The sequence below is a fragment of the Ischnura elegans genome, chromosome 5, assembly GCF_921293095.1.
Source record: "Ischnura elegans chromosome 5, ioIscEleg1.1, whole genome shotgun sequence".
Lineage (NCBI taxonomy): Eukaryota > Metazoa > Arthropoda > Insecta > Odonata > Coenagrionidae > Ischnura > Ischnura elegans.
The window spans coordinates 27,611,232-27,627,283 of record NC_060250.1 but is presented as its reverse complement, the minus strand read 5'-3'; the positions used below and the strand labels follow the sequence as shown (position 1 = coordinate 27,627,283).

Here is a 16,052-nt window from a genome sequence, read left to right as displayed (position 1 = left end):
CTTAATAAAACTAGGCACAAGAGACCTGCTACTCCTATAAAACCCACACTAGAGGACTTATTGCATCCCTCAGTGATTTAATCCGTAGGTTGGATTGGATATGGAGGGTAGAGCTAACGCCGAATTAAGCTTGCAGCGTGTGAATTTCACGTTTTCAGGGTAAGAGGGCCGTTTCCCTACCCTGGGCCTCCTCGCACTTTGAGGATTTTGTTTGAGGTTGTCCGAAGGCCTCACGAGGGATTTGAACCCGGGACCACTTGAGCAGCAACCGATCGCTCTATCCACTACGCTGCCACACTCCTCATTTGATTGAATACCACAGAATATAATTGAGTAAGCGTTCTCTTAATATTTTAATCGAGTCTCTGGTGTTCACAATTTATAATCATGGTAATTGAGTCGGATTTTTTTAACAACTAGGAATGTGTAGTTCCACACTAGTGCCATACTTTTAATAAATTTCATTCTTTCTTTATGGCTTGCTGAACTCATATTTTAAAAGAGAATCATCACTAAGTAAGTTATGAATGAATTTTTATTTGACATTGTGGAATATCTTATGGGACTACTATTTTGGATATATGCATTAGAAAGATTGGGCTTAGGCTTCAGATCGTTACAGGACTACCGTGAAACTTAAATAATCGAGATTATCCTGTTACGTCTAAAAGTTTGGTACTTTTTGGTTGATTAATAGGTCTTTAAGATGGAGCCCTCTTTTGACTCTCGAGTCAGGTGGTAATGTAAGGAAACAAGCGCAGCTTTACTTCGAGCCCCTCGTTTCTGGTAATTGACCATTTCCGAGGGGATTGTGTCGTGCTTTGGTGGAATGAGAAGATCCCAAGATGAGCGTCTAAATGTGCCATGGCCAGCGTCGCCAAATGTTGCGTCGCGACGCCGCGAAGACATTGCTCGCCTTCTTCTCTGTGATGAATAACAGGGAGAGGGAGGCAAAATAATAGTAGCACTCTTTTAATTTACTGATTCGAGTCACTTTAGAATAAAGGCTGGTGTATGCAGAAATATTAATATATTCAACGCAAAAATTAGTATACGATATGAACATAGTGTAAACAGCCACATATTGTAAAGATAGCTATTGATTGGCTAGAAATAACATTAGATATACAAATCATACTCAGAGGTATCAAGTTATAAACAGCAACAATATATGAACAATACAGGCATTGGGCAGAGTGGAGCAGACAATTTCACTCCATTGTATTATAATATTTTAGTTGAGAAACTAATTGGTTGAAGTGAAAGTGCATTAAAGACAGTATACTACTAATTCTAGTTATTGGGGAGTTAATTTTTTAAATCTGTTAAAAAGTATATTCCTGTCTTTAGGCATTCACTCGATTATTCGATGGCGCAGATGGACCTACAGAAAAATCTCTGAAAATTACTTATAATAGGGTTTTCTTCCCTTTCACTTATTTTCTCTCTCAAATGTAAGGTTGGCCTTGATAGTCGAGGGTAGAGCTCACCTCAAACTAAGCCATAGGCGAATGTTTTTCACATATTCAGGGTCGCGTTCCTTCCCCTGGGTCACATAGCATTTCGAGAATTTAATTTTTGCGAGTGCCATAATGCTTCCCTTTCTCTATAAACATACAATATCTAGTTTCGCTGATAGTGGCTCGATCAATGACGGCGTGAGATGATGCTTCCCAAACATTCCAAATTATTCATAGCGTGGAGTTTCTTGCGCTCATCACGACGTGGCTCCTATCCCTTAATCCTTTCCCATATCCTCTTTTGACGGACGACGTAGGATTAATGAGTTATTGACTTTAGATCCTGTCTCTGATAAGTAAGCTCTTTATTAAGACACATTTGGTGAAATCCTAGTACCGCATAATAAAGATTTTAATTATAATATATTGAAGAATAAATTAATTGATTTGTAGATTAGCTCGTTGATAAAATTAATGGTACGTTGAATTTTAGTGTAATCGAGTTAAGTAAAGCTATTTTAAGTATGCATAAATATATATTTGGCTGACGCACTTGCCAACTTTTATAATGTTAGTGTCGATCTTGGTTAATCATTGATGAAGACTTACAATTTAAAGATAACCAACGGAGAAGGAGTTATCCATCATCTCAGCAGGGTTTTTTATTTGTGTGTGAACATTATTTTTTCACCGGCCCCTGGCTTTCTTAACGTACCGTATGCTTTTTTTGAACTTTCGAGCCAATTTTGATTCTAACTTAATGATTTATATTAAATTGTAGTGATATTTTTCTCGCCACAAGTCTGTCCGACCATGGGATTGAAATTATGGAAAATTTGTGGGCAATTTAGGGTCAAATATTTTTATTTTTTAGATTTACAAGCAAACTGCTATGGATATAATTACAGAAAAGCCCTAGTTTATTTACATTGTAGTTTTAATGTTTCACATGGCAACACATGCTGAACAGAAAATATATTGATATTTCATTGTCTTTGTGCATCAGTTTCTCTCTAAATGAAGAATGTTTCCTAAACTTTGGGCAATTAGAAAAACGGACACGTGTCGGGGAAAGCTTGTCATCATCAGTAAGGTGGTGAATTTTTATCCTTGTTTTGGGTTTTCAGGGCTATCTTGGATTATCAAAACTTGAACTTTCAAAAAATTCACTCGAATAATTAATACTTAATGGTCAACCTATTAAGCTCATTAAGCTATGGGAAAATCTTCAAGGACTTTCCCCTAAGCGGAATTTTCAAAAGCTATTCAGGCGTGTGCATACGCGTGGGAAAATTTTTATTTACTGTAATGACAATTTTAATATTACTTATTGCCTTGCCTTCTATTTCAAAATTTATTCCTTATGTCCGTCCTTGCCCAAGTCCTCCGTTCTCGGATAAAATTGAAAATATTTAGGTCTCATCTGTCTTGGAACTCGTAAAATATATTGAGTTTTCAAAGTTAACACCAAACGTGTCGGTTCCGTTCACCGCAAAATAAAGCCAATTCACTGGCAGAGCGGGAAACAATTTCTCTGATTAATTGTATTGATTACGTAATCAGGAATATAAATTTTAATTAACAGCTCTGATTATAGATCAATTGTGTGAGGAATTCAGATTGCCTTGCCCGTCAGTGACGCGAGTAGCGACTGTTTTGGATTCTATTTTCTAATATTCGTGTCCACGGTTTTCAATCCCAGGTGAAGACACCCAAATAAGAAAATCTTCGAGGTGCGAGAAAATCCAGGGGGATTAGCTTGATAGTTATAGTAATGATTTCGATGTTTTCATTCCGAACAGTTGATTTGGATCAATTGCAAGGCAATAGAAATTTTTGCGTTTGAAAATCGCCATTCCGACTGCGATGTGGACCCTCGTAATGAATGTACGTAGTGAGTACTCGGGATGAAAATTTTCAAACACACCAAATTCCGATCGCTTTGAAACCAATCGGAATAATTCCGATCCGAGCCTTCGGCTTTATTTGGGGTGAGCTCTCAACTTGTCCAAATCAATCTTAAGCCTGAATCACACTAAGTATCATTTTTTCCATCCCTTGCGATCAATAGCTCCAGCTATCGCTTCAATGACGGCGAAAAAATTACCGTTTCACGCAATAATTTTCGGCTACGCCTCCAGGGATGGAAATCCAATCCTTTTTCCGTCGCTGAAACCATTGCTGCCACCGTCTTTAAGCCAATCAGAACGCATGGTGGCTAAAAGCTATTGTAACGCCATGCTTGGCTTTTAAATGGATGATAGTCATCAAAAGATATCATTTTGAAATAACACTTTCATTAATTTCGTTGCCTTAAAATTTCTGCTACCTTTATTCGTAACATAAACAAAAACTTTGTAATAAAATGTAAATAAAAACTAGTGATATTAGAAACATTATGGATCCCCTTGAAGACCTGCTCAGATACCGCACGAAGTCCTTCGGGGACGTCTCGGAATCCCGCTAGTCGGAGCTGAGGAGGATAGCAGAGTGTCCTGTGCGGCCCTGGGATCGTTATCGTCGCCCCTGTGCCGGGACCGGAGATCGGGAGAACCTCACGCAGAGGGAGCAGGATACAGCGGCTCCATAAAGGAGTCATCGGCCTCAACTCGGGAGGCTAAAAGAAGGGAATAAGTCCCTTCACGAAGAACAATCCGAGGATTATCACTCTCTGAAGAGCCTCTAGCGATTCGATCGATGGATTTTTCTTCCTCATAGGAAAATCCACTAGAATCGCTGAAACATTAATTGCTTATGCTTGGTTTCGCTTATAGTAGGGCCCTCTTTGCTTCTATAGCGTTGGGGTGTTTTTCCCTCGTCCCGTCCCTTCCGTCCCTTTCCCTTCCCAGGGGCGTCGACGGGCTCCTATCGCGGCGGCGCCTCTTTCCTTTTTCCTTGCTCTCCAGCCCCTCCCCGGGTGATCGGGCGTATAAGCCACTGGCTTGGTCCCCTGCCCCGGTGCGTTGTATCCTTCGAAGGGTTCACCTAGAAACCTCAAACTCTTTGTCTGAAGAGCCTTATACTGCTGAACAGACAAATGCTGAACGAAGCTCAGCAGAAAATACCTAGTTGTTGTTGAACACACAGAGTAATATTTCACTTCTAAAAGAAAGTGCGTTCCAGCACTGCCAATAGAGTAGTTTCATTTATCAAATAAAACGAAATGCATTGATTGCAATTCCTTGCCCACCATTAGTGTATTCATAATATGCAAACTATTTGGTTTTGGCCAATTTAACCTCATTTGAAAAAGGCCAGATTGGCGCCCATGCGATTCCACTCCACGTGACGTCACAGGGACCTAGTTTCTATACGAGTAGATAGGAGTTTTACATTGTCTGTGATTACCAATGCATGCATGAGGCACAGAGGTCAGGGAAACATCTCATAATAATCACCCATTCAAATTACCTAAGCTCGGAAAGTTTCCTTCGTTTGATAGGGTAATAATAATCCTTATTTAAGCCAAGCGCCACCTGCTAGCAGCCTGCGTCGTATCAGCGCTCAAAGCCTCGCCCCAAGGTCACCTCACACGGCGATAGCTGGAACCAGAAATACGTCATACGGACTTTTCCCAGCATTCCTACTTAGCCGTCGCGTTTTCGCGCGCTTGAAATTTTTCACTTTTCGTTTAATCGCGAAAAATAGATATCGCCATTCGAAAATCTAAGAGCGTGAAATGCGTACTCCAGGAGCAATAATCTTTCGATTTAGGCGATAAAAAAATTATAGGAAACCACCCTATTATGCCATGACGTCACTGGATGGGAGGGAAAAAATGTTCGTGTGATTCAAGCTTAAGTGGTGTCTGTCTCGCGACAGGATACAGTTTCAGCGGCTGCGGAGTGATCGGCGTGGGAAGTGTTTTGATACGGATGGATATGCGGTGAACTGGTTGGGGATGTAGAGGGGATGGGAGAGCGACGGAATGCCCTGAGGGGACGCGAATTAATAAGGGATTCCGCGGAAGGGAAGGAGAATATAAAAGGAGCCGGTAAACCCACCATCACCACCCCCTCTCCTTAACCCCGCGATTTCTGCGGAAAATTGTTGCAAACTGGTCGCCAAGGCAGGCGCGTCAATACCGTTGGCCAGACGTCTACTAGCGTCGCGTCGCTAGGATGAGTGAAGGGGAGGGGGAAAGAGGTGAGGAGACAGACTGACATGAGTGGAAGCCGACTCCTCTTGTGATCGGAGGGGTATTACACCGTAGGGCGGATTCCTCAAGCGTCCTGCTACGATATGCTTACTCGACTCAAAACAAAGGTTGGTTGCGATTGATTTTAGGTTAGAGCTCACCTCAGGTTAAGCCACAGGCATGTGATAACACGATTCAGGGTAAGCGGGACAGCTCCTTTCCCTGGAAGATTGTTCACAGCACTGATCGGAATTAATCTGACCGGTTTACCTTCCTGCTATGCTTCAATTTATATTATATTTTGAACATTCGTTTAGCTAGCTTAATTTTAATCGTGCGAAAAATCCACAGAGAAAATATTATTCGCCTTGACCGGGATTCGAACCCGGATACCTCGATTTCCGGCCGAGTGCTTTAGTCAGTTAAGCTGTTCAGTGATTTGCGGGTGACTCCTGTAAATTTATCACCGTGGCTAGTCCAGATATAATTAAATTAATTTTAATCGTTTATTTTTGAAAATGATGCTTTCAAATCGATTGTTTTAAAACTAATAACCTTTTTTAACATTGGGGACATAGTTAAAGGACCATTCGATGTCAAGTCTACCATCGAATATGCCTCAGCACCGCAGATTTGGTCTAAATTTTTATGATATTACTTTTCAAATTTAGAGACTTAGTCCAAGGGCCATTTGGTCTCAAAGCTATCATAGAATTCGCCTCAGCCCCGCAGGGTTGGTCTAAATTTCTAGGATATTCTTTATTTACTCAGAGGAAGCAGTAAATTCTCATACCAGGTTTTCAAAATATTTATCTGCTGCTTATTGTGTTTTTTGTACAAATTTGACGCATATTAATGTGATTTTGGCTGACATCACGTTATAATATTTCAGGGCATTTCATAAATTGAAAAATACTGTGGCCTAACTGTCAGCGAGTCGAGAGAGGGGACGAAAAATAATTATACTGTTGCTTCTCAGCATCAACAACAAATTCAAAACAGAAACTGTTACTTCTCAAATTTGGAAACTTATTTTAGGTCTAGGAGACTTGATTTAGTGTCAAATCTGCAAAATTATGTTGTCAACTCTTCATAGGGTTACTTTTTCGGATGTTTGTAAATAATTCGTAAACTTTGGGGAAATGTTTTTTCGAATTATTCTTTTATTTTAGTTTTTATGATATGAAAATAGTCAATCACCTGCGTTTATAGCCACTATTCACAATTTCCAGGGGTGCCGACTTACAAAAAATATTGGGGGGGCCCGAACCGGGGATCTTGCCCCGGGATATTTTATAAGTAGTGATTTTTAAGTTTTTTTAAAGCATTTTAGAAGAGTCGTATGATCAATATTAACCTCCTTATCCTTATAACTCGAATCTCGATATCTGGACACTCCGGGGAAAATAGACAAGCCTGACACATTTTTTCCTCACACCCATAACGATTTATGAGGGGGCTCGGGCCCCCCAGGCCCCATGGAGTCGGCGCCTCTGACAATTTCTGTGGCATCGTTACTTGGAATAGAGCATATGATTTATTCTCAATAACCTTTACTCTCTTTAAAACTCTGTCAAAAAAGCTCACTTCCCTCCTGTAAAATATTTGGAGAGTTCAGCAAAAATAGCTTAGCCACACTGGCCCGAATGTTCTTCTCAGCGTAAAAATAGCTCGCAGCTTTAGAAATATTTTCGTGAAAACAAACATGATGAGTCATAATTTTAACTACGCTTCGGAAAATTTTTGTCGCCGCTCAGAATGTTCTTTACGATTGGAAGCACCACGCACTAGCAAATTTAGCGGGAATATAAAATTTTAAAATTCTAAAATTTATTTTTTAAGACTGATCAAGGAGATGATTCCGACGAAAAAGTATTATTTCTTTCGGATGATATTGCATAACATTTAGTGAATTCTGTCACCGTTTTGTGTTTCAACTGCAGCATTGTAGCATACGAATATATATTTAAAGGCAGTATAACTGTATGCTAATAACGGCTTACTTATCAAAAAATAGCTATGAGAGATTTGCTTTAAATTATATATGAATTTCTTTATTAAACTTGTAAATATTTATCTGGAAACTTTGGTCAAAAACTGCTGAATAAATAGAATTTAAGTAATTATGATTTAAGTTTTTTTAATTAGGCAGACATTTAGTGTATCTACCCTTCAAAATCCTCAGTAAATCTGGGTTCGAAGCATGACCGTATCAATTCCACCAGGAGCCAAGAGGCTTTGATTGCGATGGTGACTTTTAGCCCATGTAATGTCACTCGCCTAAGGTAGAAATTGAAGCTATCAATGAAAATATTCCGTGAAGTGTGCGTGGTGCTTGCGTCCTGGGTTATGCAATTCATGCACATAGTGAGAAAAGAGGAAATTCTCTTAAGGTGTCCCGGAAAGATGACTGACTTCCCACGGAGTGTGAGAAAAGAAAACATTAAGGGCGGCAACGCTCGTGACGTTAGCGGTGGTTTACTGAGCTCGGAAAAATAAAGGCAAAATCGGCTCCCGGATCACGGTTTACTCTGAACATGGAAGAATAAAAAGTAAAATTGTGCCTTAATTGCTTCAAAATGCAGAAATTTAGGATTCCTTTCTTCACTCTTATCTCTGTCAATCAATAGTTATCAAGTATTTTTTCAAGAAAATAAAACTTTCAATTCTTACAAAAAGAAGTGTAGCAGGTAATGATAAAAGTGCACCTCAACTGGTGTAAAAGTTGAAAGATTTGAGTTCTTTCCTAGAACCGTATTTCGACCAATGATAATCAAATTAAAACTATTTCTTTACAATAAAATAGACTCTATTATGCTAAATGATAACTTGAATATTGAATTTTTCAATCGAAAAAATAAAAAAATATATCAATAATATTTTAAAATTGTATAAGTGTGTGCGTACGGGTTTGGGGTAAAACATAAGGACATTGATACATTATGCTAAAAAATAACTTGAATATTGAATTTTTCAATCGAAAAAATAAAAAAAATATATCAATTATATCTTAAAATTGTATAAGTGTGTGCGTACGGGTTTGGGGTAAAACATAAGGACATTGATACATTGAGGACAGAATCTACTTCAGGAAAAGACGTATAGGAATAGTGTGAAAAAGTTAGGAAGGACATAGTTGACTCTGGCGTAATGAACACATGCATGAATAAAAATTTGGAAAAACAAGCTCATAGAAGGTCATTGGGGAAGATAAATACTCGTACATCATTCAAAATCAAGATGGACCCAACGGAGGGAATCCTCTTGTCGTCTTCAACCAATATACCCTTACAATTCCTTAAGGCATGCATTTTGTAGCCCATCTTTCTTCATTTTATCCTAAATATTCGTGACTTCATATTTTTAATGTTTTTCTCCACTCATAGTATACGTGGCGTTATATACGATTTTTCACAAATTTTTATGGTGCTCGGATATGACCTACAGATACATGAAATGCATGCAGTAATGGGGTCACAAAAATTCGCATTCGCGAAAATCAAGGAGTTCTACCTATTCTAAATGAAGTATCCTTATAGCATTCTCGATTTACATTTATAAAAGCTGCTTAAATTTTTTAAAGTACTTGTGAAGTGGATAAGTGTTCCACGGCATTTAAAACGATTTGATAGCAAAGTCAACTTAGTCAAAGAGGTTATCTGATCAACTAGGTGCTTCAGGAGAGCTAGGTGGTGTGCGAGGAGATTTTCGATCCATTGATGAAACTTATCTCTTCTTTGAAAGTGCAAAAATTCTGGAACACCTAGCATCTGTTTTGAATCTCGCCCAAGGCATACAATTTTTCCTCTGTGGAATTTTCGCGCTGTATGTGTAGTTACGGGTGACCCCGTAAAGGTACGCCGCTGTTCACCGCGATGTTATTCCTGTTTTTTTTTTAATTTGAAGTTGGTATCAACGGGTTAAGTTTATTTTTCCCCAAGTTTTTGCGATTGTCTTCAAAGGAGAGAAGCTATTCGTGCCACTTTTTAATTATAAAGGAACACAATGACCTCAAAAATTCATCGTGGGAATTTTGCCTTTTCATATTACGTCAAAAAGACTTATAATCTGCTCAGCTTTCCCTTCTCCCTCTTTCACACGAGGAGAACCTTTTGCGCACGTTTTGTATGCCAGTGATATGCCTCTTTAATGCTCAAAAATTTTTGATGACACGTTGAAGATACGACACTGGTGTAGAAGGAATAATCGAGGAAACTAGGCGATACTTCGTTTATTAATGATACGTGTATTATTAATAATTTCTCCTATTTCTAATATAAACTCTATGACACTGGCTTTGTAAGTTTTACATTTGCATTTGTCAGATCCTTTAAATACCCTGGTCGTGAGCAAAAGTTTTTCTATTCAGTTTAAAGTATACCGGGACTAGCCGCGGTGATAATTTTTACGGGAGTCACCCGCAATGCACAATCGTGCGAAAGATCCACAGAGAAAAAATCATTCGGCGGTAAAGGCGAATGATTTTTTCACTATGGATCTTTCGCACATTTTTCTATTCAGTTCGGAAAGGTTGTATCATTATTCATAGCACTAATTTTACTCTTGATCCATATGATAGAAGATTATCTTAAAAGGGAAGGTTGTATGTATGCGGAAAAATTTATTTACGATTCACTTTACTTTTCTTTGCAGATGAAGTCAACAATACTGTTGGACGAGCCATAGAAGAGATGACTTTTGGAACGGAACCAGCCCGTAATATTTCCGGTGAGTGGCTTTGCTATTTTCTTACGACAAGAAAGCCTTATTGCGGGTTAAGGGATAAACGTGAAACTTGAAACCATTAGTTCAACAGATTCAGGCTTAAATTGGTGGAAGTTAGGCATATTTAAATAAATAAAAGATCGTAGCACTTTTCCAAAAGAAAAGAAAAAGAAATTCTTGTGGAAAAGTGCTACGATCTTTTATTTATTAAAAAAAAGTTGAAAAGTTGTTATATAAATTAATAAAAGTATTAATGTCGCTCTCAAACTGACCTATCACAAAACGTTAATGCTCTATATACGTCGATATCCTTAATAAATTATTGTAAGAAAAGTCTCCTTGCTTTGGAAAAACGTTTGAAATTCGTAATTTAAAACTGAACTACTAATTTGTAATGACTAAATTTTCTTGTCCCATATCATTTTTCCCAAAATTCAAATTGCGTAATCACAATTTCAGAGCTAGAAAACGTTTTTCAATGCTCTCCACAGTTTATTACGTCTGTGTTTGTTTGCAATATATATTTTGATTTTAACTTGGATTTCAAATCAAATATTAGTTTCGATAGGTGATAGAAAGTGACGCACTCACCTATGCATTATTTCAAGCGTAGAGTTCACTTACCACAAGTATGTGAATAGGGTAGTTTCCTCGATCAAAGAAAGCGAAAGACATAATTGCGATTCGTTACCCAACATTAGTGTATTCATAATGCACAAATTATTTGGTTTTAGAAATCCCAGTTTAGACGAATATTAATGGTCAATTTTAACCTAAAAGGCCAGATTGGCGTCCATGCGATGCTACTCCACGTGACGTCACTGGGACCTAGTTTCTATACGAAATTTACATCTTCTGAGATTACCAATGCATGCATGAGGCACAGAGCTTAGGGAAACATCTCTTATTAATCACCTATTAAAATTGCCTATGGTCGGAGAGTTTCCTTCGTTTGGTAGGGTATTAATAATCCTTATTTAAGCCAAGCGCTACCTGCTAGCAGGGTACTATGCGACATGCTAGCAGCCTGTATCGTATCGGCGCTCATAGCCTCTCGCCAAGGTGGCCTCGTACGATGGCAGCTGGAACCAAAATGACGACACACGAAGTTTTTCCAGCATTCATACTTGGCCGCCGCGCTTTCGCGCGCTTGAAAATTTTCACTTTTCATTTAATCGCGAAAAATAGATATCGTCATTTAAAAATCTAGAAGCGTAAAATACGTACTCCAGGAGTAATAATCTTTCGATTTAGGCAATTAAAAATGGCATTAGGCAATGCGTGTGCACAATGTGCCCACTTATCGCCAAATTTTTGAAAAGCGTGAAGAAAAAGGCTCAGTGGGGTGGGTTATTGAAACCGTATTAGCGTATATATTACAAAAAAATAATGGATACTTGTCTTTTAGACATATTCAAGGATATTTTATTTTCATAGGTAAAAATATCTCGATCTCATACCCGATCCAGGTTACCGCATTCACCACTTATGCCACATGGTATTCTAATATCTGCCAATAGACTAAAAATATACATTTTAAAACTTAAGGCAGGTATTATAAATGGGTTTATAAAGTCACTATTCGCGTCGCTGATTGGCATATCGATCCAAATTTCACGGAGAAATACGCCATAATTAGGGCTGTTAACCAAAATATATATTCACAATAATACAAACTTTACAATTCATAGCTTTCCAATGCCAGTTTTCAGTAGAAAACTAATTGCTCAATTTAAATCTATTCGCTCCTGAAAATCTTACATCCCTTACATCGCCAAGAAGATGATGAAGAAAATGATTTAAGAAGATACTCACTGAAAGTAATTTTTACATCGAAACCTGGATAGTTTTGAAATATAAATATTTTAAAGTGAAATTTGCAGCATTGAAATAAATACTTTCAATATTCCTAGATTATATTATTACGACCTAGATTTTAATGTGAATGGACCACCTTGAAGGTTTCAATGATACAAAATAATCATGTCCTTGAAGAATTGGATGGATGAGGCAGATACTTTGTGGAGATCCATTAGGAGATATTAAGTGGGAGTGCAAAGTGTTTCACCTCACCTCTATTCCGCGGATACCTTCTCAAAGAATCTCCGCGAGCATTCCATTCTGTCGACTGTGGTTCTCTATATTTCGCTGATATTCTCCCTCGAGTTTCAATTGAGCTTTTTCTCCGCAAGACTAATTTTTATTTCTAATTTGTAGGTATATAATTTATTTCAGTAATGGATATGTATCACAAATACAAGCCTGAGGTTATTATTAGCATTAAGTAATCTGGTAAAAAATAGAGCGGCTTCAGACGTAATTATGTGAAACTTTGCCATAATTGAAATTAACAAAACTTGGGAATTATACTTTGAGATTTTTCGTGATAACACGACCCAGATTTTAATGCTTGCATTCACATCTGCAGGTGATGAAGAAAATGATTTAAGAAGATACTCACTGAAAGTAATTTTTACATCGAAACCTGGATAGTTTTGAAATATAAATATTTTAAAGTGAAATTTGCAGCATTGAAATAAATACTTTCAATATTCCTAGATTATATTATTACGACCTAGATTTTAATGTGAATGGACCACCTTGAAGGTTTCAATGATACAAAATAATCATGTCCTTGAAGAATTGGATGGATGAGGCAGATACTTTGTGGAGATCCATTAGGAGATATTAAGTGGGAGTGCAAAATGTTTCACTTCATATCTCAATTATGTCCTTGTAACATGGATGAAGTAACATTGAAACCTAGGATTTAATAGATTTTATAATCGTAGAAAATTGAAAGTATTTGTATCAGTATCGAAAAAAATCAATTCGCTTGAATCTTCGGATTTTAACTAAAATTTGCAAGTTTTGTTCATTTCCACCGAGTAACCTGGTGCTTTTTTTTATCCTCCTTGTGCAGGTTGCGACGTGGACGGTCAGAAGTTCGAGGAGGGTTCGAGCATCCCGGGCATCGCCGGCCGATGTGAGGAGTGCCATTGCTCCGGGGGAAAGGTCGGGTGCGCGCGGACGCCATGTTCCCCCGCCCCGGCCGGCTGCACCCCCCTGTTCGCCTCCCAAGAGGAGTGTTGCCCTTCGCGCTACGACTGTCCCGGAGCGCCGTCTCTCGCCCTCCTCCTAGACATTGACCTCGGTGAGACCTCCGCAATGCCTGCCTCTCCCCTCCCCTTGTCGAACACGGCTTCCCTTCAAGTGCGAGAGCATGAATTCCGCAGTGACACCTTCGCCGGTGATCGATTGCGCCGCGCGGATCCCTATTGTTTACGACCGCTTTCTGCCCCGCCCGTCCGTGTCGTTGAACCTTGAGGGGGGTCCAGCGTTGTTGCTCCTCGTCGCCTTCGTTCGTCTGCGGAGGGCGGCGTGTTGTCGGAGCGATTTTTGGCTGTTCGATGGCGTCATCGTTACGTCATGTTGCATTCTGCGCGGTGACGAAAGGCGATGCCGGAATTGTAGTCTCTATATAACCATGTGGTCCAGGCAACAAACTTTGGAAATGGCGGAATCGAGGAAAATATATCGTGTATTAACTCTCACTAAAAATGCGATCTCTCTTCAATTCTAAGAACATTTTACTTTAAACATTTATTGAATATCATTTAAATTAGAATTTTCAAAAATATCCTATTTTACTTTCTACGCATTTGGTTAACTTCAAATCCTGCCAAATAATGATGAAGGCATTTTTTTTTTTGGCAAATTTTGCTGTTTGATATCCTTTTGTCGCTTCACTTCATGGCTCACGCTTCATCACGATTTTCTAGTTATTCAATAAACATGTAAAAAGTTAAATTATGGTAGGGGGATCAGGAGTTTCAGCAGATTGTTCACGAGACTCTGTCCAACTCTTGCATGATTTTTTTCTTTAAAAACGTTGATTGACAGGAATAGTATACATCCTAATTAGATAGCGGGAAGATCTGAAGCACTGACAGATGCTGATTCGAATCCGGATTGTGTCAAATGATTTTTTCTTATCGATTTTATCCTTGGTGTAAATCTGATTTCACCCTTTGGGTTTTTCAAAATCTCGGGTTTCAGTGCAAAGGCAATATTTTGCAAAAACTTTGGATATTATTAATTACCCCCTCACGGAGTTCTGTGTGGGTTGAATTTGATATTTTTTTCCCATGTGTATTGGAAGACTTAATGAATAACATTAGACAATTTCTGCGCGGGTTTTACAGCGGGTCAATACCTTCATGATGGCAGGCGCGTCATTTAGTTGGAAATCTATTCCAAACTCCTCAGGGCTGGGGATAGAATCTAAAATTCATCCAAGACCAGCCCTGAGAACTAAGGGAAAGGAATCCCAATGAAAAATCGGTCAGGATGGAGTCAGCGACCCGGTGTAGAACCCTTGAGGACATTACGCAATCTTTTAATCAATTCTTTACGAAATACCAATCACCGAATAAAACTCAAAAGCCTCGAGAAATAATTTATCAAAATTCCAAAATTTCTGGTAAAAAACTATGCAGGATACATGCAAAGCATGTACAAACTCCCCTATAATTCATTGAGGAAAATAGTACTCACCGAAGTTGCAATTTTATGCGAAAAAATTATTTTGCTAGACTTGAATTTGAATTTAGAGCACGCATCTAGCTTTTATCGCATTGTACTAGTAGCAAGGGATCTAGTCGAATGACGTTTTCATTTCCAATTTAATCGGTGCTGGTCAATATGTACATTTTTTTGGATTGAAGAAATTATCTTTCGCATCTCTGCGTTTATTAGTTCAACTATAGTTTTTGAATGATTTATTTCTTTCATAAATTGATGATCAATTATGTATTAAAGACGCAAGGAAACAGTGAAAACTGAAGGATGCTCATCATATGAATAATATGAGCTGAGGTCCATTAAGTGGGAGCTGAAATTCTATGATTCTGGTGTTGCACCACATGATATGGAGATGCAGTAATTCATCAAATTATGCTAAAGAGTGATGTTGCATGATGTATTTTGCTATAATTTAATAATAGGCCACTCAGAACTCGTAAAACGTATTGATAATGACAATACTTTTAATGAATTGTAAAAACGCCAAACTGAGGTTCCACAGGGCCAAAACCATTCCACATTTTAATTAAATGTCAAATATCATCCATCTATCATTTTAGTATTCCATCTTTATTTTTAGTAGTGGACGATCGGCCTGTGAGACCGAAAGTGACTCTATCAGTACAAATTCTTGCACTAAGTAAACTTTAAGTTCGTTATATTTTGAATAGGAAACTAATAAATAGTATGGATTGTAATATTTTTCATTTTGCATCTGAATCATCAGAAATATCAAATGATCGATCAGATCGACCGAGCATCACCTATCTAGAGTTAAGTATTCCGTACTGAAAGGGCGAAAGAGAAACTTGTCTTGGAGAATCATATTCAAGGTTACAATTTATCTATTGTCTCTGTGATTAGTGGAGGTTGGTGGTCGGCCGCTCCTGCCCCAATATACCTTAGAAGACCAAGAGTTATGTACTCAGAGGAGATGGAGAAGGATACAAGGAAAGAAGAACGTCAAGAAACTGAAGAAAGAAGAATGGGGAAGAGAGAGGAAATCAGGATGAAATACGACATGAAAAAATCATTTGTTTTAGCCGGGATTCGAACCCGGATCTACCGATTGCAGGTCAATTATGCTAAATTGGTGGCTATCGGCTACTGGCGGCTATCAGCGTCTATCAGTTACCTGGGCATAC

General features: G+C 38.4%; 1 protein-coding gene across 1 annotated transcript in view; it reads left to right on the top strand.

The window, feature by feature from the left end:
• Nucleotides 1-16,052, top strand: part of LOC124158629 (flocculation protein FLO11-like) — a 112,108-nt gene that overhangs the window by 67,803 nt on the left and 28,253 nt on the right. The window contains exons 3-4 of the mRNA XM_046533818.1: nt 10,252-10,326; nt 13,247-13,477. Of these exons, the coding sequence (XP_046389774.1) occupies nt 10,252-10,326; nt 13,247-13,477 (306 nt within the window). The remainder of the gene's footprint in view (nt 1-10,251; nt 10,327-13,246; nt 13,478-16,052) is intronic.